General features: G+C 39.9%; 1 protein-coding gene across 1 annotated transcript in view; it reads right to left on the bottom strand.

Moving 5' to 3' along the window:
* Positions 1-24,556, bottom strand: part of MICU3 (mitochondrial calcium uptake family member 3) — a 172,230-nt gene that overhangs the window by 25,055 nt on the left and 122,619 nt on the right. Inside the window, 4 exon segments of the mRNA XM_075565887.1 lie at positions 3,260-3,360; positions 3,845-3,934; positions 9,733-9,771; positions 16,202-16,273. Coding sequence (XP_075422002.1) covers positions 3,260-3,360; positions 3,845-3,934; positions 9,733-9,771; positions 16,202-16,273 — 302 coding nt within the window.

Raw genomic sequence — 24,556 nt, forward strand, 5'->3', positions numbered from 1 at the left:
AGACCACAAGATTGGGGACTTGTTAAGCAAATTGTCTCATTTGAAAAGCATATTGAAAATGTAATTTCTTTCTCCTCTATTATTTCGGCCTGGTTGCTCTCTGTGGGCTAACAATTCCGGTTTCTTAATAATTTTGTTATGTGGTTCCCATGTTTACTGCACTTTGTTTTTTTTGCATATTCTCAAGGTACTGTTTCTCATATGTGATCAATTTTTTTTCACAGGTATGTAGGTATATCTTTATTTGAATAGTGCCATCCATGTACAAAGGAGAAAGAAGGTGCTTGTCCGATATTGAGGGGAAGAGCATTCCAGTGGTGTTGGGCAGTAAGTGAGAGAGGTTTTAGGTGGGAGAGGGTTTTAGATACAAAAAGGGGTAGACAAAGGAAATCATTAAATAGAATGCAAGAAGTGTGCAGGTGTAGAGAGAAATTAGGGCTGCAATGCAAGGGGGACAGAGGAGTGTATTGCCTTAAAAGAGAGGAGAATATTTAAGTAATAATCCCCAAAGAACAGGGCATTACTGGCCAATAATGCCCTGGCTGGAAGAGTTGAAGGCCCGAGGCGAAGCCGAGGGACTGTAACCCAGCCAGGGCATTATTGGCCAGTAATGCCCTGTTCTGAGGGGATTATTGCTATTATAGGCTAAATGTAGGCTTATTTAATAAATAATAGACACTTTTGTATAGTTAAATAATTTTTTTATTAAAATAAAATGGTAAATAATTGAAACTACCTCTATATACGCTTACACTGCAGATATCTATATCACACACTGCCGCCCCTCTGTGTACACACACACACACACACACACACACACACACACACACACACACACACACACACACACACACACACACACACACACACAGCAGCTCAACACACACAAACTGCTGCTACACACACACACAGCAACTCTACACACACACACACACACACAGCAGCCACACACACACACACACACACACACACACACACACACACACACACACACACACACCAAAGCAGCTCTGCACACACAAACTGCTGCTACACATACAACAGCACAACACAACACACACACACACAGCAGCTCAACACACACAAACTGCTGCTACACACACACACAGCAACTCTACACACACACACACACAGCAGCTACACACACACACACACACACACACACACACACACACACACACACACACACACACACACACACACACACACACACACACACACACACACAACAAAGCAGCTCTGCACACACAAACTGCTGCTACACATACAACAGCACAACACAACACACACACACACACACACTGCAGCCACAAAAAAAATGCAGCCGCTTACTAAACTTTGCACTCCCCCCCCACCTCTACACACAACACAGCACAACACAGCACCTCTACACACACCCCCCCCCACACACACACCTCTATACACAACACAGCACCTCTACACACACAACATACACACACACACACACACACAACATACACAACACTGCACCTCTATACACAGCACCTCTACACACACACACACACACACTGCTGCTGCTACACACACATGCTACACCCATAAACACTGCTGTTGACACACACACACTGGAGCTCTATACGCACACACACACACACACACACACACACACACACACACACAGACATACAACAGCACACACACTGCTACTGACACACTCACAAAGAAACTGCAGACAGCCACTTACTTCTTTGCTTTGCAGACCCTCCCCCATCCCCTTCTTCAACTGAATCTGCTCAGAAAATCTCAGTCAGCTCGGAAGGGGGAGGAGTCAACCCGTGGCTGATACGTCCTGACCAATCCCCTACCCTGTCTCAGCTATTCTGAAAGCTGATTGGCTGGAAATAAACACATTGAAAACTACACATTCTGCTGCTTAAATTCCGGGCATTACTGATTTGATAATGCCTGGAATTTTAACCAAAGAGCAGGGTTTTCAATAATGCATTGAATTTTACTGCTCTAGCCTATAATATAAGGTATCTCTCGCTCATATTAGAGTGTCTTGATGAACTAACGACACTTAAAACATGCTTAACGCCATGTTATTTGAAGTTAACGCATGGTTAACACAACGTGATATTTAGGCAATGCTAATTAAATCTACCACAGCTGTTGGTTTTGCATGCAATTAATGTGGATATGCGTTAACCTCAGGGAAAATAAAGTCTGTTGAATATAACTTTTAGTAAAGCGACGTTGTGAGCCCCCAGTTAACAGACCCTTGTGGAAGTGGTTCCATGTGAATGAAAAACTAGAAAGCTCAATACAAGGATTAGCAGGATATGTTGCTCGTGGACAAGTATACAAATTAGATAAAGCTTTTCAAAACTTTTTAAGAAGAAAAGTAGTTAATGCGAGTACAGTAAGGTACACGAGGCCTGTGTTCACCACATAAGAATGTTCATTATGCTTTTAATGTCACAGTTTACTATATTCTCAATTGTTATTGCAGCGAACACAACTGGGTGTTGATGAGGATTGTTTGGTGCCTGAAAATGTTTTCCTTATGAATGACTTTTATGCAGTCACATGGTACTCGCTAACAAATCACATGCGCTCCAGTTAGTCATAAGGAGGTTGTAGTAAAGAACAGTAGAACTTTTTCTGAGTAAGTCATGCCAATGGAAGAACCAATAAAATAAATTCCCATTGTTTTAGCCCTTTTTCTTTACTGTCTGGATTATGGGGCCAATTAGGGCTCAGAGGATTTGAAAATGTGTTTGTATTAGTACCAGGGGCTTCCTGCAGACCCATATCATGTAAAGCGGGGTGTTTTTATTTTTTCTTATTGACTTTTAACAACTTTGGCACTATTGGGACTACCTAGGGCCTCATTGCCATGGCCTAGTACAGGGGTGGCCAACTCCAGTCCTCAAAGGCCACCAACATGCCAGGTATTAGAGATAACCCTGCTTCTGCACAGGTGGCTCAATACGTGGCTCAGTCATTGAGCCACCTGTGCTGAAGCAGAGATATCCTTAAAACCTGACCTGCTGGTGGCCCTTGACAACTGAATTTGGCCACCACTGGCCAAGAAGGTCCCTCTCGTGCTTCAGGTGTTAATGCTTCATTTTCCGTTTATTTATTTATTTTGTGTATATTATGCATGTTCAAAATAGAATAGTGGTATAAGAATAGCAATGGCCTGTTTGTCAGTACAACAGATGTGCCCTTGTGTTCCAGATGTTTGGGCATTAAGGTATCAGTATGTCATATTGTACATACAATTTACACTCACCTATAAAAATCTTCAAAGTTGAGCTCTACTTTTCCTTTTTTCCCAAAAAAATGCACGAGTAGTGTGGTATGTACCAATGAACTGGTCAGGTCATCAGTGCCCTTTGAAGAAATGTTAAAGGTTAAAATGGGGACAAGTTCTTGTCACAACCAGAATTGAACCAGAAAGATGCTCTCATGTACGGTATCTCTAGTTTGCTAAAATTAATGAAAGAGGAATGGCATTAGTTTCACCTAATGGTTCAAGTCGCATCCTCTGTAAAACCTTTTATTAAAGTGCAGAAAGCCAACTGAGAGATCACCCTAATGTGACCTTAGGGTACCTCAAATGGACATGATAAAATACTAGTTGCATTTCTCAACCTATTCACAACATTTGTGTCATCAGAATTTTTTATTAAGTTGTAGCTATTTTATTCGACATATATTTATATATATATATATTATATAAATATATATATATAAAAACAAAAAAAATGAGCATCCCGATAAATGGATGACATGTAAAGCCATAAATAACACTGATGTACGTTAACCAAAGTGTAACATAATAAATGTAGCTTGAACCATATAGGTTTTGTTGTACCTCTGCAAGGTCTGAAAACAGTGCTTGGCTTGTGCTCCGCCTCAGTGTATCCCAATAGCTTCTGGAGACATTCTCATCTGTGTTAAGTACCTGCAAAAGTTTGAAGAAACCCAAATGACTCGAATGTTTGAAAATACAGATCTACACGGCTCTAGTTTTGTAACTAAAAAAGGATGTATCCGTCCCATAATAACTGTAATAAATTGTGTGCTGTTTTTTTACTGCATTATTTTGGCAGTAATACTTATAAATAGCCCCTCTTGTATTTAAAGAAACAACTTCTATGGTAGATGAATTGGACACATCTCAGTCAATTTGATAAGTATATTTAATAACTGCTGTGGAGTCACAGTTGAAATCTGGTCTTTTTTTTTACAAATCTAGGATGGTCAACATCAGTTTAAAATAAATGATCTCTTGTTCACGGAAAAAAAAAAACACTTCGTTTAAGTGTTGTTCATTCCAAGATGCCATCATATATTTGGGAAGACCATATGCTTATTATTGCACATCTATTGCTCAATAATGTAAGAATATACAAATGACTGAAAGAAGTGTTACTGATTCTACATTCATTGTTGCTGCCTTTTGTATGGGACCTGGGCTGTAGGTAGGAAAAAGGACTATCCTATGTGAGACAAGTGCAAGAAGAAGATGGTAAATAGGTTTTTTATCTTGTTAACTCAGTCGAGGTTATTCATTAACGTGCGATAGTGTCAATCGGACACTATCGCACTCTCATGAAAAACACCCAGTGAGTCAAAAAGGAGTCGGACAAATGGGAGCACTCCTCCTTACACAGTACGCACAAACCTTAGCTTTTTTCCTCGCCAACTAAAATTAGGACTGTCATTTCAAAAACGAAAAAAGAGTTAGAGTAACATGGTATCACTATTGGCTATGTAAGATTTTGGGATACACTGCCCTCTTGTTTGAGTGATTTATATGTAGCTTGGAGTATTAACATAAGTATTTACACTGAGATGAATACTGTGACTTTACAAAACACGGCAGACCGGGCAACGCTATCAATGAATCTTCATGTAAAAATGTAATGATGGATTGGTGGTCTAATGAAACAGTCTTTTGTTCAATCAGATATTTCTGCAGCTATCTCAAACATGAGAACAACTGGGAAAATGTATCAAAAGTTTGTATTGTACTACATTTGCTCCCATGGAAAAAAAAGAGGACAATCATGCATGTTATTTAAAGATTAGTAGAAGGTATAAACTAAGGAATGTGAAAAGACTCTGTTTTCACTACTGAAAATGTTGATGCGATTCAGATGAATATTTTAGTAGTATTAGTAGTAGGACAGGTAGCAGAGTGGGTGACGCTTGGATTTAACATACTGTATAACACAATAAGTAATCAAGATTACATGAATTCTCATTAATATGTCAATAATGTAACCACATACTCTATATATTGCATGTATTGAAATTCAAATGATCACAAAATACAAATATGGTACTTCAGGGAAAATAATACGTTGTCCATGTACTTTGATGACATTTAAGGGCGTTTAGAAAATGTATTCTAGAATGTTGAAATGTTACCACATTGCACTTTAGGATAATACGTCTAGCCAGGTAATGCATGGTACTACAAGTTTTACATATAGTTATACTGTATGCTATCAGCATTTTATTAAAATATTTTCAAGGGCAGTAGAAAAGAGGTGATTTAAGGTTTTATAACATTCTACATAGTAGCCATCAGGCCCTGGTGGTTTGAGCTCTTGTAACTTTTTAATGGCTTCCTCTATTTTTATTTGACGTTTTGAGACTACTCAAACAGTCTCTGTCAGATATTTTAGGATAAGATATTTGATTCCAAAAAGGGAGTTTCATTGGTAATATTGGCAGGTTCTTGCGAGTATACTGTAAGTCTTGAGAGAACTTCTTAATAATGTCAGCTATTTTGGCTGAGTCTGTTGTCCTATGCCCATGGGAATCTCTAAGGGCGTGGTGTAAACATGGTCGCATTTTTAGGTGCTTGCCCGCTTTATTCCCAAATCTATTACATGTGGCACTAACATAGTCTGAATTAGTATTCTCCAGCATCTAAATGCATTCTTATGAAATAAATACTTGTGAAATAAGAACTTCAAAATACTCTTAGCCGTTCAATCCACCATAGACTACTCATTAAATATATATTTTGTTTTCACACTTCAACTTTCTTTTGCTACTGCAGCTTTCTAGATATATCTGCTTAGATGTTTGTTTTGAGGGGAGTGGGGGGGGGGGGGGAGGGGGCAATTTTTCCAATTTCTTCCACTGGGAAAACTGGATTTACTATCCAATGGCTCCATACACCCAACAAATAAAAAAACAGGTAAAAAACCAACAACATATTCTTATGCATTCTCACACCCCCTGTACTCCCCGTACTCCCCACACTCCCCAAAGAACACAAAGCAGGAGATTAATGAGAAATATATACACACCGCAGCCTCTCTAGAAGGGCATTTAATAAAATCTTTCTCGGTGTATTTTTGTACTATTATTACATAACATTTTCAACTGTTTTTTTTTTTGTGTATGTGCTATTTAACATCTTTTAGGATGAATTTTAAAATGGGAATTGATTGTAAAGATACAGGACTGGACTAGGCCCTTATAATGACATAATAGTGTTTGATTCAATAATGTATACTATGCAGAACTCAAACCATGGCTTGGATTAAATATGTGACATCAATAGGAGAAAGCCATGAGTAAGCTGTGCTGAAACAAAAAGGCATTCACATTACAACTCTGGCTTCCTGACAGCAACAGGATCCTGTGGCACTGAACACCACTTTGTAGCTACTTACAAGCACTGGGAAAGTTGAAGTGTGCAAAGAAACCACAATCACAAAGAGGCCTATTGAATGCAAAATAGAAAAGATTCCTTTTTGAAGAAATAAGCACGTTTTTGTCATTGTTTGTTGCTAAACTAATATGTCTTTTTTTACTGTAACATTCGCCTACATGTGGATGCCAATAACAGCCCACAAATGCCAATTGATCTAATTCTTGGCGGATTGATTTATTCCATTCTGTGGCATAATCTGCCAGTGCCTTGGGCATCCAAAACATACAGTAGACTGTGAGCTCTTTGAGATAGGGATTAGTAGTGCTGGTTACATTTGCAGCACAATGTCAAAATACAGGAATATAATAGTAATATTTGTTTCTTACATAGAGCTGACAATGTATTCAGCACTATAACAAGAGTTTACAATCCACGTCTGCCAAAACGCGCGTCGGGTCTGACCTCGAGGGACCCGTCTCCATGATCTACAGTAGGAGCTCGTGATGCAGAACGGGAGTCACGTTCCAGGTATTCACCTTTGGATTGCAAAAGAATGCTTGTGGGTATAGTACTCAAATATTAGCAGAGTGTCATTTTTTCATAGCATAAAGTAATATGAACTTTGTTACATTTAACACAGTGATTTGTCCTTTTTTAATTTTTTTTTAAACCTATTTGTACTTTCATCACTAGATTTATTTAGTTATTACTTTTTCCCCTCATGCACTGCCCTGTACTTTGTTCTGCTTTAACAGTATATCTGTACCGGGTACTAAATTATCGATAAATGAGAATTCCTTTGGCGATCCCATTTTTTCGTATACAGCATGTTGTACAAACATCGGATAGTGTTACCATCTTAGAATAGTTTTCTCCAATTATGACTGCTTAGATGTCTGCAGGTGGCTCCCTCGTATGTATTTATATGTTTACCTGTATTGTTGTTATGTTGGGGTTTTTTTTAAATGCATAAAAAAAATTTAAATGTGGTTTTGTTTTTGTAATTATATTTATTTTTAATTTTATGTATGTAATTAAAGATTTTTAATTTTTGGATATAATTCACTGAGTGCCCTGTGTTTTGAGGTTTCTGACCTCTTTCTATGAGAATTTCCTTTTGTATTTAACAGTATGTTATGGTACATGGCATGCAAGTTCTTCAATGATTGTATGATGTACAGTATAATGTCTGTCTGAATGGTGATCTGTCATCTGGAGAAAAAAAATAGGCTTCATATTTCTATTATTCCAAGTACTGTAAAATGATAATATAAATAAAGAATTGTGAGGGATAATTAGGAAGATAGAAATGACCTATTCTGCTTATGTCGTTTTTGAATTAAGGAGTGCCCTTATTGCCTACAAATAACAAGTAATTAGAGGCACAGTTAAAATATTGACATTGTCATTATGTTCAGTTTTTTAAAATATTTAAGTGCATTGCAAAGAAGGCTCCAGTGAGAATAATAAGAGGAACTTGTAACATCTGCAAAACATGCAGCTGCAGGCTGGCTAGTCGGCACATCAAGACTTATCTGGGGTGATATTTACAGACATTCCCACTAGATGCTGTACAACCTTTATTTCAAGGGACTCAAATTCACTTTTTGTAAAAAAAATTAAAAATGAAAAATATCCACTTATCAAACTATGTTAATCTTAATTAGCTCTGTGTGCATCAGTGTGTGATTTGGGGGAGTGGTAATAATAGTGACCCCAAAGCACATATCTTGAAGGGGTTTATCATATTCTGTGTCCTCCGAGTCACGGTCAGTGTCGAATGTTACTCAAACTTAACGAGTTTTTTACATTTGAATTCTACGTTTGGACTCGTTTTATTAGGATCTTGTTGTGGTACCTATCCTTTGATGTGTCACATTTTGTATCTGAGAAATACTCAAATGAATGTGTTTAATAACCAAGTGTGTGGATCTCTATTGGCAGCAGTTTAGTTCAATATCAGGAATTTTCATTGCATTGTATAGTGGATATTTGTGTCAGTTTAGGCTTCAGAAGCGGCTCGCTGAGTAACAGCACTGACTCGGAAAACAATGCCACTGATGTCTATGCTTCTGAATGGGATACCTCTCAGCATTAATCCTTCGGTGCCACGACCCCTGTGGTCACATGAACATGTGCAGCAGTGGCACCACAGACAGTCAGGCTTACTACATCTGTAAGTGACATTCTTGCACCAGATAGGATTTCTATCGTCATTGTGTCATTGTGAGAAAGGAGGGGCAGTCCAAAATTCTACAACACGTTTTAGTACATACAGTACAAGCAAAGCTAACATGACACCACATTTTCTTAGTGTTTCATGCCCACGTGAACCTTGACACAGCTGCAAAGATAACAGTGAGGCAATACAATTTTGTGTAAAAAGTATAAAATATCACACAATGTGATTCTGTAAGTGAATGTGGCTTGATTGTCATTCTGATCTGTTGTGATAATGAAAAATAACTTTGTTATAAAATATGTGCATAAAGATGACAGACTTTAAATAGCTATATACTCCATGGAAATAATTTGCCTCCTACACAATAAAGCGAAATGAATATATACAGTACCAACATTAACTTTCCAATCCTGCCAGCACTACATCATATTCAATATATACAATGATACTGCTCAACTGTATGCTTCAGCAAAATTAGGTTCCCTCTATATTTGAATGGCTTACAATGATTATATACTTCTTTCTGCCATAGTCTAATTTGCAATATTTGTCTTTGATAGGTATCCATTAAGCATTTGCTCACCACATTAGGGATTATTTATTGATGTTTTTTTCTGTCTGTGGCAGCACCAGATTTACAAGAATAAAAATAAATAAATGCAGTCAGAAGACTTTAATAAATTGTCCCCCCCATGTCTAACATTGAATAATATAACCCCTCAATACTACTTTAACAAGACACTGAATTGCATTTCAGAGGCACAGTGCAAGATTGTTACCAAAGCAGTGTCAACAAGAGTTTTGCAATGAAAAAGACACTTTGTTTTAGTGGATAGGGTCAGCTTTCACAAGCTAGGCTTACATACTGCGTGCTAAACAACTGCACATTTAAAGTACATACACCGTTAGTTGTTGCAAGGTATCCATACAGTTGAAGACGCTTACATACACCAACAAGGCCCAAGTGAAGTGTCACATTTCAGAGTGAAGTCGTGAACAGCAGGATGAAAGGAAAGAAGACAAACAGAATAGGTTAAGGCATGCACATCTTTCAATATTTACAGACAACAGAAAGCTTACAAGTTGGACAAGTTTGCAACATTAACTGAAACATTTTTCCTGTACATACTATACTAGTGTTAACACACCGTTTATAGCATTTTCTTTCATCATGTATATGCATTTTCTTTTATAATACTTTAAGTGGCACATCTCTCATTATCTCTCTCTTAAAAATAAATATATATATATATATATATACACAAATAAATATTGATCACACATTCTTACCATGGGTATAGTTTTAACTTCCACAAATATCAAGAATGAACACATTACTGTTATGCTCGGCAAGACCAGAACATTACAGCATGCTGGGTGGTCCCAATTTGAAGGCTTGAATGGAACCTATTTCATGACTTGCTCCTGCACGGTCTTTTTCTGAATTTGAGGAAGCTTTTTAGGGCTGCTAAAAGTCCGATAATTAGTTGTTGTTTAACCCATCAGGTTAAATACTACTATTTCTAATAAGCAGTATAGGCAAATAAAAATACCACTTGTGAGCACATTCACGCATCTTAGACAGGTCTGCAACCCGGCTTTTCAACATTATATCCTAGAATACAGTGCTTCCACTGCAGCCAGGGATTCTGGGAAATGACATGACACGGGATCAGGGACATGGGATCCCTATAAGCGAATGCCTGCCGCATTACACAGTTTGTCAGCACAGCCTGGTTTAAAGAAGTGCACAGACAGTAAATCTACTCACAGCCAGCAGATTTATGAAACTACCTCTAGCTACAGTAGGTTTATAATTTTGCAGTCATTAAATAAAGGGTGCAATAAAACATAAGCCCTCTGCTTTGTCTGCATATTTATATAAAGCTGGTAGTTAAGATCAATGTGAAACACTCATATAACACCATGTTATGACAGGCTTTTGTTTTGTTTTACTTGCAAACAGTGTCTGTTTCATTTCACTCTACATTTTATTTGTATTCTTATGTGTTTAAGGATCCATCAAGCTAAGATTTTCAATGTCAAAGGTGCCTACAACTCACTGCGCTGACGAGGCCAAGAATGTAATAAGGTTGGGTGCAAGACAAATCAAGGAAGGTTACCTTTACCCGAGAAATATGCAACATTACTACAGTATAAGGGAAAGAAACCCTATTTTGTTTTTGCATCCAGCACTGGCATTCAATATTTGTTCTAGTATAATAAAAAGTATCTTTCACCTCTGGATTTTCCTACTGTACAAAACAGCTGGAGCATAAATGCTAATCCCGTCTGAGACAACACATCTGTCCTATTGTGAGCTGAAAAAGCTTTGTGCTTGACAACAATATGCGACAAAGGAGACAAAGTATTCCAGACAGTGTATTTAAAAGGCGATTGAATAAAAGTTTCCACGTAATGGCTATGATGATGATGACGTACTGTGGAAAAGACCAAACTTTGTGTTGCATAAATGTTTCTATGCTACTGTATTATGTCAGAGGTAGGTACTAACTGGAGGAGTTTCACCTGTTAGTCATTAACAGCCAAGTTATTGTTCATTCTGGAGTAGCAAGTAGCATGTTATGTTTTTGACATCTACTTACACGTATAATTCCTGCTGCTGTGTTTGGACTATGCTATACCTGTACAGTTTGTGTGCACAACAAGGAGCTCCTAGCAAATGCAATGTAACTTAGGTACTGTAGCAACCTTACCAGTCTAAAATACCCCAAGGCTTATGTACAGTACAAATATGATCTTTGAAATATTTGTTGTTTGTGGCAAAATTGTAGTACAAACCTGCCAAGGGTGCATACAGGATCACGCAGCCAGGGAGGGAACTTGTACTGTATGTAGTAAAGGAAGAAGAATCTAGCCACTCCAGTGGTCTTAGGTGAAGAATAACATGTTTATTCAAGCAGGATTTATGTTTTGGGTCACTCTTGGAGCTTTGTCAAGAAGATGACAAAAGGCCTTCAGAGTCCCAGAGTGGACCGACAAGTCTATCGTGCTTGAATAAACATTTTTTTTTCTTCACCTAAGACCATTTTAGTGCCTGGATTCTTCTCCCTTTACTGAAAGTTGTTATGCGATTTTTACAGATGACACATAGTTCGTTGTCTGAAATTATTTTTGACCCTTTATGTCGTGTTGCCTACCTGATTGATATTAAAACATAATTTAGCATGACCGCAATCCATGGAGTAATATCAGATGTACTGTAGATCTCTCCTTGTTTAGGCTGGTGATCTTTAAACCAAGAAAAACACCTGAATTCTGCTGTGTAAGAAGAGCTACACTAAACACTGTACAAGTCAAGAGATGTTGTCAGCGGTGGAAATCAATTCTTAGTAAAATAAATAGATAAAGTAGATGTGACATAAAAACAAGCAACTAACTTCTCTTTTAATACTGGCATATTTCCCTCACATTTATAGCATGCTGTTAACATGCACATCCTAAAATGACCACTCTCTACCTCCCCCTTCCATCTACCAACATGCAGTATCTACCATCTGTATGCAAACTCCAACAGTGATAGCACTGTTGGAGGTACAGTATGTATTAAGTACAAGCAGTCACAAAAACCCTAAAGGGAAACAGAAAAAAGCAGAGCAAACCTAAATTTCATATTTCCTAGATTGTGCTATTCCTCAAAACTTATATCTGGAAAGTTCTGATTCCACATGGAGAGCAATGATTTAGTTGAATCAGATTCTCTGTTTCCTCTAAGCAAATCAGTCGCCAGATTTGTAGAATATCTATAGAATTTGGAGAACTCTATATTTATTCATTAAGGGATAGATATCCAGACCAAATGTTGGAGTTTAGTCTTAGAATGCTGTTCATGTAAGGTCTGGCATGTACATGTGCATACAATTGTGAACAGGGCAGGGGCGTAGCTATAGCCCGGGCAAAGCCAGGGGACCCATGCTCTTGGGGGGCCCGCTCTCCCCCCCTGTCGGCAGCGCGGCCCCCTGCTCGCACATTAAGTCCCTGCAGCGGGCAGAAAGCACAGAGGGAAATACCTTCCTATGCAGGTGGGCGGGGCTCTGAGATGCAGCAGGGAGGACAGAGTGGAAATGCCTTCCACTGCAGAGCCTCCGTAGGTGGGTGGGGCCTAGGTCAGGGGGTGGGGCCTCAAGTGGTGCAGTGTGGGGCTATAGCTGCAGCCTGAGAGACAGGCTGGGAAAGGTGAGAGGGAGCGGGAGGGAAAATGAAGAACAAGAGAGAAATACATGAGGGAAAAGAAAGACATGAGAGAGACAAAGAGAGAGCACATAGAGCAAAGAGAGAGAGAGAGAGAGAGAGAGAGAAAAGAGAGAGCCGAGAGAGAAAAGAGAGAGCCGAGAGAGAACAGAGAGAGAGAAGAGAGAGGAGAAAGAGAAGGGAGAGAGCAGGTGAGCAAAGAGAGAGCAGAGAGAGAAAGCAAAGAGAGAGAGAGCAGAGAGAGAGGAGGGGGGCCTGCATTTTGTTTTTGCCTGTGGGCCCGCACATGTCTAGCTATGCCACTGGAACAGGGAATTCAATTGTTTTGTTGTAGAGGAGATTCCATCAGGAAAATCCAGCTTTCCAAACAACTCTGAGGGGCCTATTCACGAAACTTCAATAAGTTCAGTGCATTACTGATCAGGTTTGCATGTTCTTATAACAATATGACATTTGTGTTAAAACGGTATTCACTAAGAAAAATCGGACGTTTTTCATCATGTGCTAAAAAAATACCAAATCACACTAATTTGTGTTTGTTGACGAGAGTCTGGAAGAGCTGCACAGAGAGAGCTGCCTCTCCCTGTACAGCTCTTACAGGTGATCGTGCAGTTTTAATTTTAGTAACATAGTATTGAAGCAGAGGGTCTCCGGAGCTGAACCACATTAATTTCAGCCTCAGGGACCCCTTGCTTCTCAAGATACCGGCACCCCATACCGTTGCCTGTATCTCCGGCATTTTTCAATCTCCTGTGTCGCGTGACCGGGACATTTAAACAATGCAGGGAGATAGTGGCACTCCAAACCGAGGACAGCAACTCTTGAAGCAGGGGGTCCCCGAGGCTGAAATTAATGCGGTTCAGCTCCGGAGACACCCTGCTTTAATACTGCGTTATTAAAATTAACATTAAAACAGCTTAATTACATTAGCGGCTAGCCACTAAGGCAATGAAGGGGATAAGCCACAATACCTGGTTTGTTGGGGGTATAGGGTATGGGTGAAGGGTGGGTAGTTAAGCCTACCAAGAAAGTTGCAGGCGGAGTTAACCCCTTCACTACCATAGCGGTGGTAACTGCTATGGTAATGAAGGAGTTAATCCGTCCCGCTACCCACCCGAGAGGCCTAACCACCCACCCGAGAGGCCTAACCACCCACCCTGGGGCAACTACTCCCTTCACCCACCCCTCTACCCCCAATAAACATTAGAATACAACAACCTCAAAAATACAATAAAGTCCGTCAGATGCAAATCACGATTCCAATCTCGCCACCCTTAGATTGCAAGAAAAGAATGTGAGTATTTAACGAGCGATATGCATCTCAGAGCTATGTGAATAGCTGTTTTTATGCAATATTGCCCTGTTATCAAAGCTTTGTGAGTAGCTATATATGCAGTAGCACTTGAAAGGGGAACTTAACCAGCATTAATGCACTTATCGAAGTTTAGTGAATAGGAGCCTAAGTATCTGCAGACCCAGCTGTTTATTTCTAAGATTCCACCATTCTGTTCCATGCTGCTATTGAACCATAGAGTAAGATATGATTTTTGACGTATGCAGGACGAGACAAAGCACTAGCATGACGTAGGTAACTTTAGCTAATGGCAGAGGCAATGGTAGTCTCCAACTCACTTAAAATATGTGTATCATGTAGTATCCAATCTCTTGATTATTTAACTTAAACCAGCTAAATGCAACCATTCCAAGTTTGGATGTTAGATTCTCCGTTGTCTCTGATCATTTGTCAATTTTTTTATTTTAATTCTGCTCTTTTTTGCTCTACACAAGAAATGTGTAAAATCTGTGTTTACATGTCTTTTTTTTTCTTGACTAAAAGTATAATCATCTGGAGGATATTCTCTTTTGGGGAACTACTGTAATAAGTTGTATTAAATGCATTCTTTCAAATAAAGAGAGATTAACATTTTCTCATTCATGTAACTCTCTAGTTATTTTATTAATGTTAGGCCTCAGTTATGTTAGCTAAGCTAAATTGATACTAGTTTGACAGATCAACTTGGATAAATGTTCATAAATATCTTATTTGACCTTTAGCTTGAATAAAATGAAATGTTCCTTCAACCAGGTCTGGTTGAATTTCTGACTTGTTAGAATTCTATTTCATATTCCGAGAAAGAGCCGAAGGCATCTTTCAACTCTCTAATAACCAAATTCAAGGAATCTGGACAGGGATTTTTTGCTAAAAGAATTGTCATCCGTGAATAAAGATAGATGTAAAACTTGGCTTCTGACTTTTATACCTTGAATTTTTTTTTCTCGAATCAGCACAGCCAACGGTTCTAGTGCTAGAACAAGTAAGTGACAAAAGAAGGCACCCTTGTCTCATACCTTTACCTAACGAAAAAAAAGTCTGGCTAGATACCCGTTAATAATCAGAGGCTATGGACTAATTGTACAAAGATTCCAGTGATTTAATACATTTATGTTTGAGTTTTAGATGTGCAACTGTACTCCTGAAAGTCGAAGCTGTGAAAAGCTGAAGAACAAATATGCATAATACATACCGCTTTTGTCAAGTGCTGCTTAGAAGCTCATATCTAAGTAAGGAAAGAATGCAGCAACATTTCCAAAGTTGCAGTGATGATGGCTGAGTTATTAAGCAGAGACAATGAAAATAACAATGGTGGCCTTCTTTGATATGCCTATCAGTAATTGCTTTTACATCAATAACTTTAGAAAGTAGAAGAATTATGGCATTTGACTAGGAGGATGACAGTTAAAGTAGAGAAAATGCAACTTGCCCACAGAATGTACAGTATATTTACAGTATAAAGTTGTACAGCCTACGGTATGTGATACTCTTACAAATAATACAAAGATAATAAACACGAAATAAACAGAAGAAAGTTATTTTAGGACATATGCTACATTAACTGGTTAATGGAAGTTTGCATTATACAGAAGATGCAATATGCATCTCCATTCATGACATCGATAAGCTGTTGCTTTGCTAATACACAGATAACGTTCTTTTTAAAAAAAAATACTTCTGCATGGACATATTGATTGCAGTAAATAAGTCACTAGCTTTCCATAAGAACAATTGGTATAAATTAGAGATCACCTGGATTTCACAAGAGATCACCTGGATTACATGTATAGTATAGCCCCAAACATTGCAAAATAAAAGCCCTTACCAGTTGTGCACATTTCTCCTCTTCTCCCTTTCTTTCCTTCTTTTCATTTTTCTTTCTGAATATCTCTTGTAACTGCAAAACATTAAAAAAAAAGTAATGATAACACTCTGGTTACTTATAATAATAATAATTCCAGTATTTATATGAGCCTATATGCAGTATTTCAATTCAATTTCAATTCCCCACAGACATGTATTAATTCAGGGGTTCACAAACTGAGGGGTGCAAGATTTTTCTGGGGGGCATGGGCAGTTGCAGCGGCCCTGCACTCTTCCCCCAAGGCATTTAATGTAATGCCAGGGATCGCATGAGGCCTCTGCAACTCTCAACTTACCGGGATTCAGAAGCGTGGTGACGCATCGTCATGACAACCCGGCGTCATGTGACGTCAGATGACTCATCGCCATGGCAACGCGGCATCAAATGACATCACGGCGTGACGCCACATGACATCACGTAATTTGACGCCGGAAAACAAAGTAAGGGGGGCGCTAGCACTGGGGGGAGCAGGCAGGGGGGTGCAGGCAGGGGGGGGGCGCAGCGACAATAGTTTGCGCACCCCTGTATTAATAGATGAATTCATTAATTTATCATTGAGTAAATTAAAGAGAAAATTGAACAAATACACAAATGCACAAAATGCATGTAAGGAAGTTTGAGTGATGAATGTCAGACTTATTTATTAAACCCGGGATATTCCTTTCCCCGCAGATCCTGTTGATTGAACAGATGCAGTTATCTAATCATAAAGAAGTGAACTGTTTCAATGTAAATTTATACGTAGCAGTTTTACATGAGCGTTTGAAACCACTTCGTTTAATTCTGAACATGCAAACGTTTTGCTAAAGTTTGCAAACCAGGCAAAATTTGCCCTTTAAAAAAAAAAAGCATTAAAAGTTCTGTCAAAAAGTGGAGCAGTTCTGCTGACAATTTGAGCAAATTGACCATTGGAAAATATCTTGAAGCATTTCTGAAGACATTCTCTATTAGGAGAAACTCCACGTAGTCTTGTTCCAGGATTCTCATTATCATGTGACAATTTACAATGATTTACAATTCAGTTCTGCACTATTTTTCATGCACTACACTTTTCCTTTTTGAATTTTATATTTTCAGCTGTGTTATTTCATTGACCTCTGCAGTTACTGTACCTTGGACAGCTTGCATATTTGTAAACAGATTAAAAAGAAAAAGAAAAGACCATGTTATCGCATTTAATAGGTGTGATGTTTGTTTTTGGAACAGAATTCAAATCTTAATTTTAGGGCCAATTTCCTTAATCAAAGTGATTAGTGTCAAGACCTTGTGTTGGAAACACAGCGTTGTCATGTATCGAGACTGTACTGTCTTGATACATGACACATTGAATTTGACTCTAGACTTGACTTGACTTTTGAGATTGCGCATTCAATCTGCACACAAGTCTTAGTATTCTTTAACAACCTGTTAATCTGGCCAAGTACTCTGCAGAGATTCAGCAGCTCTCAGATATCATCTCTCCACACCGAGTCATTTGTCGGCTTAAAATTCACTAAACACACCTACAGATCCCTTTTCGTACTGTCAGCACTATTCAATTAAATGATTAAGACTTTGTTTTTAAGATTCCTGTGTGGTTGATCCACACAACAGTATTCAGCTGCTTATGGACATTGCAAAGTTTTTGAGCTACCTAATAAAATGCATTCCTTACAAACATTAAAACATGTACACGTATATATAACGTGTCTGGTTATGAACAATGCCGTTAAAAGAGAGAACATGCTCTAGAACTTGAACACATAACATTTTAAAATGGAATATGACGTTTACAAAAAAATGCAAGTGAAGCACCGCTCTGGTAATATATGGGGTTAACAGCCTTAATGGGTTAACCGGGTGGGATCACTCTGAAATTGCCCCTCCCCATCATATGATGTAGGATGACTGTGCAGAAGGGATTAATAATCCCTTGCAGGTTTTGTGACTAGTGATGTCCCCAAAGGGCGATAGAAGGTTATATATAGCTCCACCCAATGATCTAGAACCGAGGTGGGCAACCCTGTAGCCAATAGCCACAAGTGGCTAATTGGCCAACAAAGTGTGGCTAATTGGAGTTTGCCAAAAAAAAGCTTAAAAAAAAATGTCATATATATCTGATAAAACTAGCTGCTATTACAACGGACGGTGCACCAGCAATGATTAGAAAAAAATCAGGATTTGTTTCTCGAATTGTTGATGTCAATTTGGAGGCATAGATAAGATGTGCATCGAGTACAGATAGTCAGCCAATGTTTCTGCAACTTCGCATTAACTTGTCTTGCATTTTCAATTTGAAGAATTGTCATCATTTGCGTCTCAAGCAGTTGTAACCGAGTAGTCAAAGTGTACATGTTTTGAATGAACTTGTTCAAACAGTGCGTGTTGTTTTAAATGTTCGTTTAAGTAGCCTTATTTCTCAAATTTTACATGGTGTGACTATTTTCACTTCTCATTCGCCACACCTGTGGCTACATTGAAAAATAGGTTGCCCACCTAGGTTCTAGAAGCAGGTTCCTCAGAGTTCTGACAGAGGGCCTCACCGTGAGTTCTGTAAATAAGTTTAAGTATATATTAAGAGTGTTCTGTCCCTGTTTATTGTTTTCAGTTAAGGAATGAGCCCTATAAAGTAAGTACCTATAGTAATTGCCCAAGATTGCACTCATGCAGGGACTTTTTCTTCTTACAAATATGGACTCTGTATACAGTGCATGTGAACATGTATTTATATGAATGTTTAAATAATGTATAGTCCTTTATTAAAAAGAGACATTTTCATGGATTGGGAAAAGAAAGTGTTATTTTGATCCCGGATTCTATCACTTATATTGTCGCGTGAGAAGATAATTTTGTAGTTGATAATTTACTGGATTATTGAAAAAAGTAATCAGTAATTTGCCATTATGTTTAGGGCTTTTGAAACTAGAGCAGCGCTCCAGACAACTGATTTTTTTGATCACTTTTTATTGAGTTTTGCACAGATAGTACATAATATTCCAGCATCCGCCTCCATACTCCAAAATCAGAAACATTAACACAACAAATAATACAAATCAAATAGGGAAGGTGAAGAAGTGGGGAGGGGGGAGAAAAGGGGGGGGGGAAAAAGGGGGGAGAGAGTGTCCGGACAGTCTGCTTTTTGAGTCTCTGGAATCTCTGCCTCTTTTTCTTGAAACTCCAGCCATACTTGCTCCTGTGCGGCTCCATATTCCTATTATCTCACAGCTTCTCTTCCCTCTAATCAAAGGAGAACGCTTTTTTCAGCTATCAAAGCAACACAGTAGTGGTATTCACTCCTGGGATGTCTGTCTGGGCCAGCCAAGGCAACCAGACCTTTTGGAATTTATCACCAGAGTCTTTAACTAGACTTGTAAGCTTCTCTATCTGGCACACAAACCAAATTCTGTTCCTAATCTTGGCCATAGCAGGGATCTCATTCTGCTTTCACAGTGCTGTGATCTCGCACCTCGTTGCCGTTGTAAAGTGGGCAATTAACTTAAGAGTAGATCTGGATATACCCTGTGTTGGTCTGTTCAACAGAAACAAACATGGGTCTAAAGGAATGTCGAGGCCCAAAATCCTCTGTAGCCAATCTTTAATTTGTTCCCATAAGGCAGTGATTCTCAACCAGGGTTCCGCGGAACCTTGGGGTTTTGTGGAGTGGTCCCAGGGGTTCCACTTAGCTGCCTGCACTCACTGTGCGGCCCGTGCCAGCTCCCCTCGGCTTCTCCCTGGCTCTCACCCTTCCTCCCCCTCACCCCAGTGGGCGGTCACAGGACTGCGGGAGTGTGCTCTTGCAGTGCGGCACTTCTGGTGCCTGCTGATAGCTAGAGTGAGCGCGCAGTCCTGCCTGCTCTAGCCCACCCCACATCTGGCCCCCTGTCCCCGCTGTCGCCTCCTGCTTGCCACCGCCTGAGGTAGGCATATGGGGTGGTGGAGGGAGAAGTGAGATACAGGGAGTGTGAGGGGGAGTGAGAAGTGAGATACAGGGGGGAGGAAGATGTGAGATGCAGGGGGAGGAAGCTGTGAGATACAGGGGGGAGGAAGATGTGAGATACGGGGGGAGGAAGATTGAGATACAGGGAGGGGAGGGAGATTTGAGATGCAGGGGGGGAGTGATGTGAGATGCAGGGGGTGATGTAAGATGCAGGGGGTGGATATATGAGGATGATGATGATGAGAGGTGCTGGAGGAGATATGAGGATGATGATGATGAGGTGTGCTGTGGGAGATATGAGGATGATAATTTTACCCTTGCGGCCCGATTTAAAAAAAATATGTATTGGTGCGGCGGGGGTCTTTTTAAAATGTATTGGGGCATTGGGGGTCTTTTAAAATGTATTGGGGCGGTGGGGGTGTTTTTAATATGAATATGTATTGGCAGGGCCTTTTTAATATGTATTGGCGGGTATTTTTATTATGTATTGCGGGGTGGGGTTATATGTATTTAGGGGGGTGGGTTTTTTTGGTATGTATTTTGTGGGGGGGGCTTGAGTGAGAGTGGGGTAATTGACGGTAGGTATGCATGAGTGAGAGAGAGGGGGGAGGGAGTGAGTGAGAGAGTGAGAGAAATACATGGGTAGAGGGTGGGAAATAGAGGGGGCTCGTGAGGTGTGAAATGAACCTAATAGCTGTCAGCCAAATAGGGGTTCCCCGAGATTTTTCAAAACACTTCAAGTGTTCCTCCAAACAAAAAAGGTTGGGAATCACTGCTATAAGGGTTTAAGACGAGGACAAGACGACAGCATGTTCAATAAGTACGCTGTCTCTCCACATTGTTTAGGACACAATGGGAGTAACCTGGAACAAATTTAGATAACTTAGGTGGAGTTAGATACCACCTCATCAGGACCTTATATGCATTCTCCGTTAATGTCGTGTAGATTTAACTTTTTGCCGCTGCTATATATATGTTGTCCCATTCTTCCTCATCTACAGTAGCTCCTCTTCCAAGTCTGCCTCCCACTTAACTATATGTTGGGGCTTCTGTGTGTTCTCATCCCCAGAACAGACCACTTCTCTGTACATTTGAGAGGCTAGTCCCCACGTATCGGTTTCCAAAATACAGATTGTCTCAAAATTCGTCAATGGTGGACATGAAGAAATTTTATTATAAAAAGCCCTGATCTGGAGGTACTGAAAAAACTCTGAATTGGGGATGTCCTTGTCCGATTTAATTTGTTCAAAAGATTTGATTCCAATCCTGCCCTTCAGATCTTTATGTCTACTATACCCTTTTTGCGCCCAGATTTTGAAATCCCCGCTATTCAGGCCAGGAGAAAAGTCAGTGTTAATCAATAATGGGGACATTAGTGTGTTTTTCGAGGTTAGGGAGCATCTAGTTTTTGAAGCCTCCAACACGGAGTGAATTGGTCATTGGGGTCAGCGGCTCACATATGGACTTAAGCATCCTTTTAGGGTACCAGCTAAAATTCTGTATCTCTAGCGGTGTGCAAACTTCACTCTAGTGCCACCCATCTCTTGGCAGCGGGGTCTGTGTGCCACTGTGAAATTTGGCATATTTGGGGCACCTTATAATATGATGACAAGCAAGGTACTGCTAGTCCCCCCTTCTGGATTGGTCTCTTAAGTAGATTCTTTCTGATTCTCTGGGTCTTGCCTTTACGCACAAATTTAGATATCAGCATCTGCATTGAGTGAATATCCTTTAAGGCTATGGCACCGTCAGGGTTTGAAATAAATAAAGTAGGCGAGGTAGAAGATACATTTTACCCAGCCATGATATACCGTAGGATGACCAGCGCCCCAGATCTCCTTTTAAAGATTGTAGCAGTTTAGGATAGTTTGTTCCATACAATGTCTTGTAGTTATTTGTAATGTGTACTCCCAAATACTTAATTGTTTTAGCTTGCAGGTTAAAGTTAAAATTTAAGTACTGTATATCAGTTTCTCCGTTTCTTTAGGTAAGTTCACATTTAGGGACTCTGATTTGGTTTGATTGATTTTGAAACCTGAGATTCTATTAAATGTTCCTAACAAACTGAACAGGTTGGGTAGAGAGGTGAGAGGTCTTGACAACATAAGCATGATGTCATCTGCATACAAGGCAATCTTGTGCGACTGATCGTTTATTTGTAGGCCCATTATGTCAGGGTTCTTCCTAATTTAGGCTCCCAGTGGCTCCATGCAAAGTACAAATAGCAGTGGCGAGAGTGGGCAACCCTGTCTTGTACCACTTTTGACTGGGAAAAGCTCTGATGGGAAGCCCTGATGTAGAACCCTTGCTGTCGGAATGGAATACAACGCTGTGATCGCCTTTAAAATTCTAACCCCGAACCCGAATGCCCCCAATGTGGCTTCAAGGTAAGACCAGTCTATCCTATCAAAGGCTTTTTCGGCTTTTGTAACACCATTGTAGGTACTTTTTTGTTGTTAGCCAATTCGATCAAATTGATAATACGTCTGGTGTTGTCAGCCGCCTGCATGTTAGTGATAAAGCCCACGTGGTCTGGATGGACCAGCCTGGGTAGGATAAAACCCAATCTGTTGGCTAATAATTTGTAGAACATTTGAATGTCCGTATTTATTAGTGAAATTGGTCTGTAGCTTTTACAGCTTGTCGGGTCTTTACCCTACTTGAGTATCAGGGAGATAGAAGCCTGAAGCATTCGGTCTGGGAATTAAGCTCCCGCCAGCACTGTTTTTTGATTTTAGAAACCATCAGGGCCTGGGGGCGTTAGAGGGTTTCAAATGTTTAATCACCTCTAACACCTCTTCAATGGAAAACTCTCTCTGCAGATGTTCTACCTCCTCCCTGCCCAAACTCAGGAGGTCAGAATCTCTTGGGAACTCCCTTAGGGCCACCTCAGTTTTAGGACCATGAGTGACTTTTTCCCCATCATACAATTCCTCAATAATTTTTTAATTTTTCCATGATTAGTTTCGGGTTAGAGGTCAGAACTCGATCCTTTCTGTGAATCGTATGTATATTATAGTTAGGTAATCTATTAAGAATTTTGTATCTGGCTTGTTCGCTTTAAAAAAAAAAAAAATTCTCTTTGACCAATTCAGGGATTGCTCCGCCCGGTAGGCGAGTAACAAATTTATCTTGATCCTTACATCTTTTAAGTCTTTTAGGATATCCACTCTCCTGGTTTGCCTATGTAAGTCCGTGAGTTCTTGCATTTTGGCTCTTAATTTTGTCCGTTTTGCTTCTCTTTGCTTTTTGCGTCCAGCAGCTATATTGATGAGGGTACCCCTGAGTGTCGCCTTATGGGCTTCCCAATGTGTCAGACGAGACTCTACACTCTCCTAGACATTCTGGGCTACCTCTGGGATTTTGATAATTGACTCATTTAACTTCCAGTTTGCTCCTGGTCTGTCTAGATTAATTTGTGATCACCTGAGTTCGATCGGTGCATGATCTGACCATGAAATATCATGGATTCGAGTTTCGGAGATCTTTGGGACCAGTCTGTTTGAAACAAAGAAGTAGTCTATTCTGCTATAGCTATCATGGGAGTGCGAGTAGAAAGTAAAACCAGGGTCTAGTACTAGATTAAAGTCCCCCCTCCCCAATATTATTGTGTAGCCTTTTGCTATCCAGTCTAGAGCGATGAAGAAAGCTGTAAAGAATTTGGGATCATGCTCGCAGGGGGCATAGATGGTGGCCAGGGTTAGATATTGTCCCTGTAGCTTACCTACTAATATAAGGAATCTCCCATCCCTATCTCTTTTGACCAGCTCTGTGACAAAAGGGAACCTATTATTGAGCAAAATTGCCACTTCTCTCTTCTTTACACTAGCCGATGAGAGGTACCACTGCCATTATTGCTTGTCAAAGTATTTTGGGTGACTAGCTGAGCTAAAATGGGTCTCCTGTAAGAGAATAACGTCCGCCTTTTTCCTTTTATAGTCTAATAACGCTAATCGTCTCTTTCCTGGGTTATTTAGGCCTTTAACGTTATGTGATATAATCACTAGTTCCATGAGGGTGTGAGTGTGAGACTTCTTATCCTACCTTTCTCAACATTAGGACCGCAAAGGAGCCCCTTCCATTGATGACAAATTCTGACTTCATATTTGAGCAGTCTGACCGACCTGGATGGGGAAAGGGAGGAGGGACCAAACAAACGGGAAGGACGGGTAAACAAAAACACTCTAAATCGGGTCTGAAAAGGTCAATGGTGACCTAGACCTGTATGCCGTTGGAAAAGGACTCCTTGCTGGACCCTGACATTTCAGGACCCAGGATTCCGAACATGGAGAATGTCCATCATCCCAAGGGTCTTTATTGGCACTGAGGGGTCTACCCTCCATACCAACTGGACGGGGCATGGAGACAACCCAAGCAGGACAGCCCTCGCACCATACCCA

This window comes from Ascaphus truei, chromosome 1 (genome assembly GCF_040206685.1).
Source record: "Ascaphus truei isolate aAscTru1 chromosome 1, aAscTru1.hap1, whole genome shotgun sequence".
Lineage (NCBI taxonomy): Eukaryota > Metazoa > Chordata > Amphibia > Anura > Ascaphidae > Ascaphus > Ascaphus truei.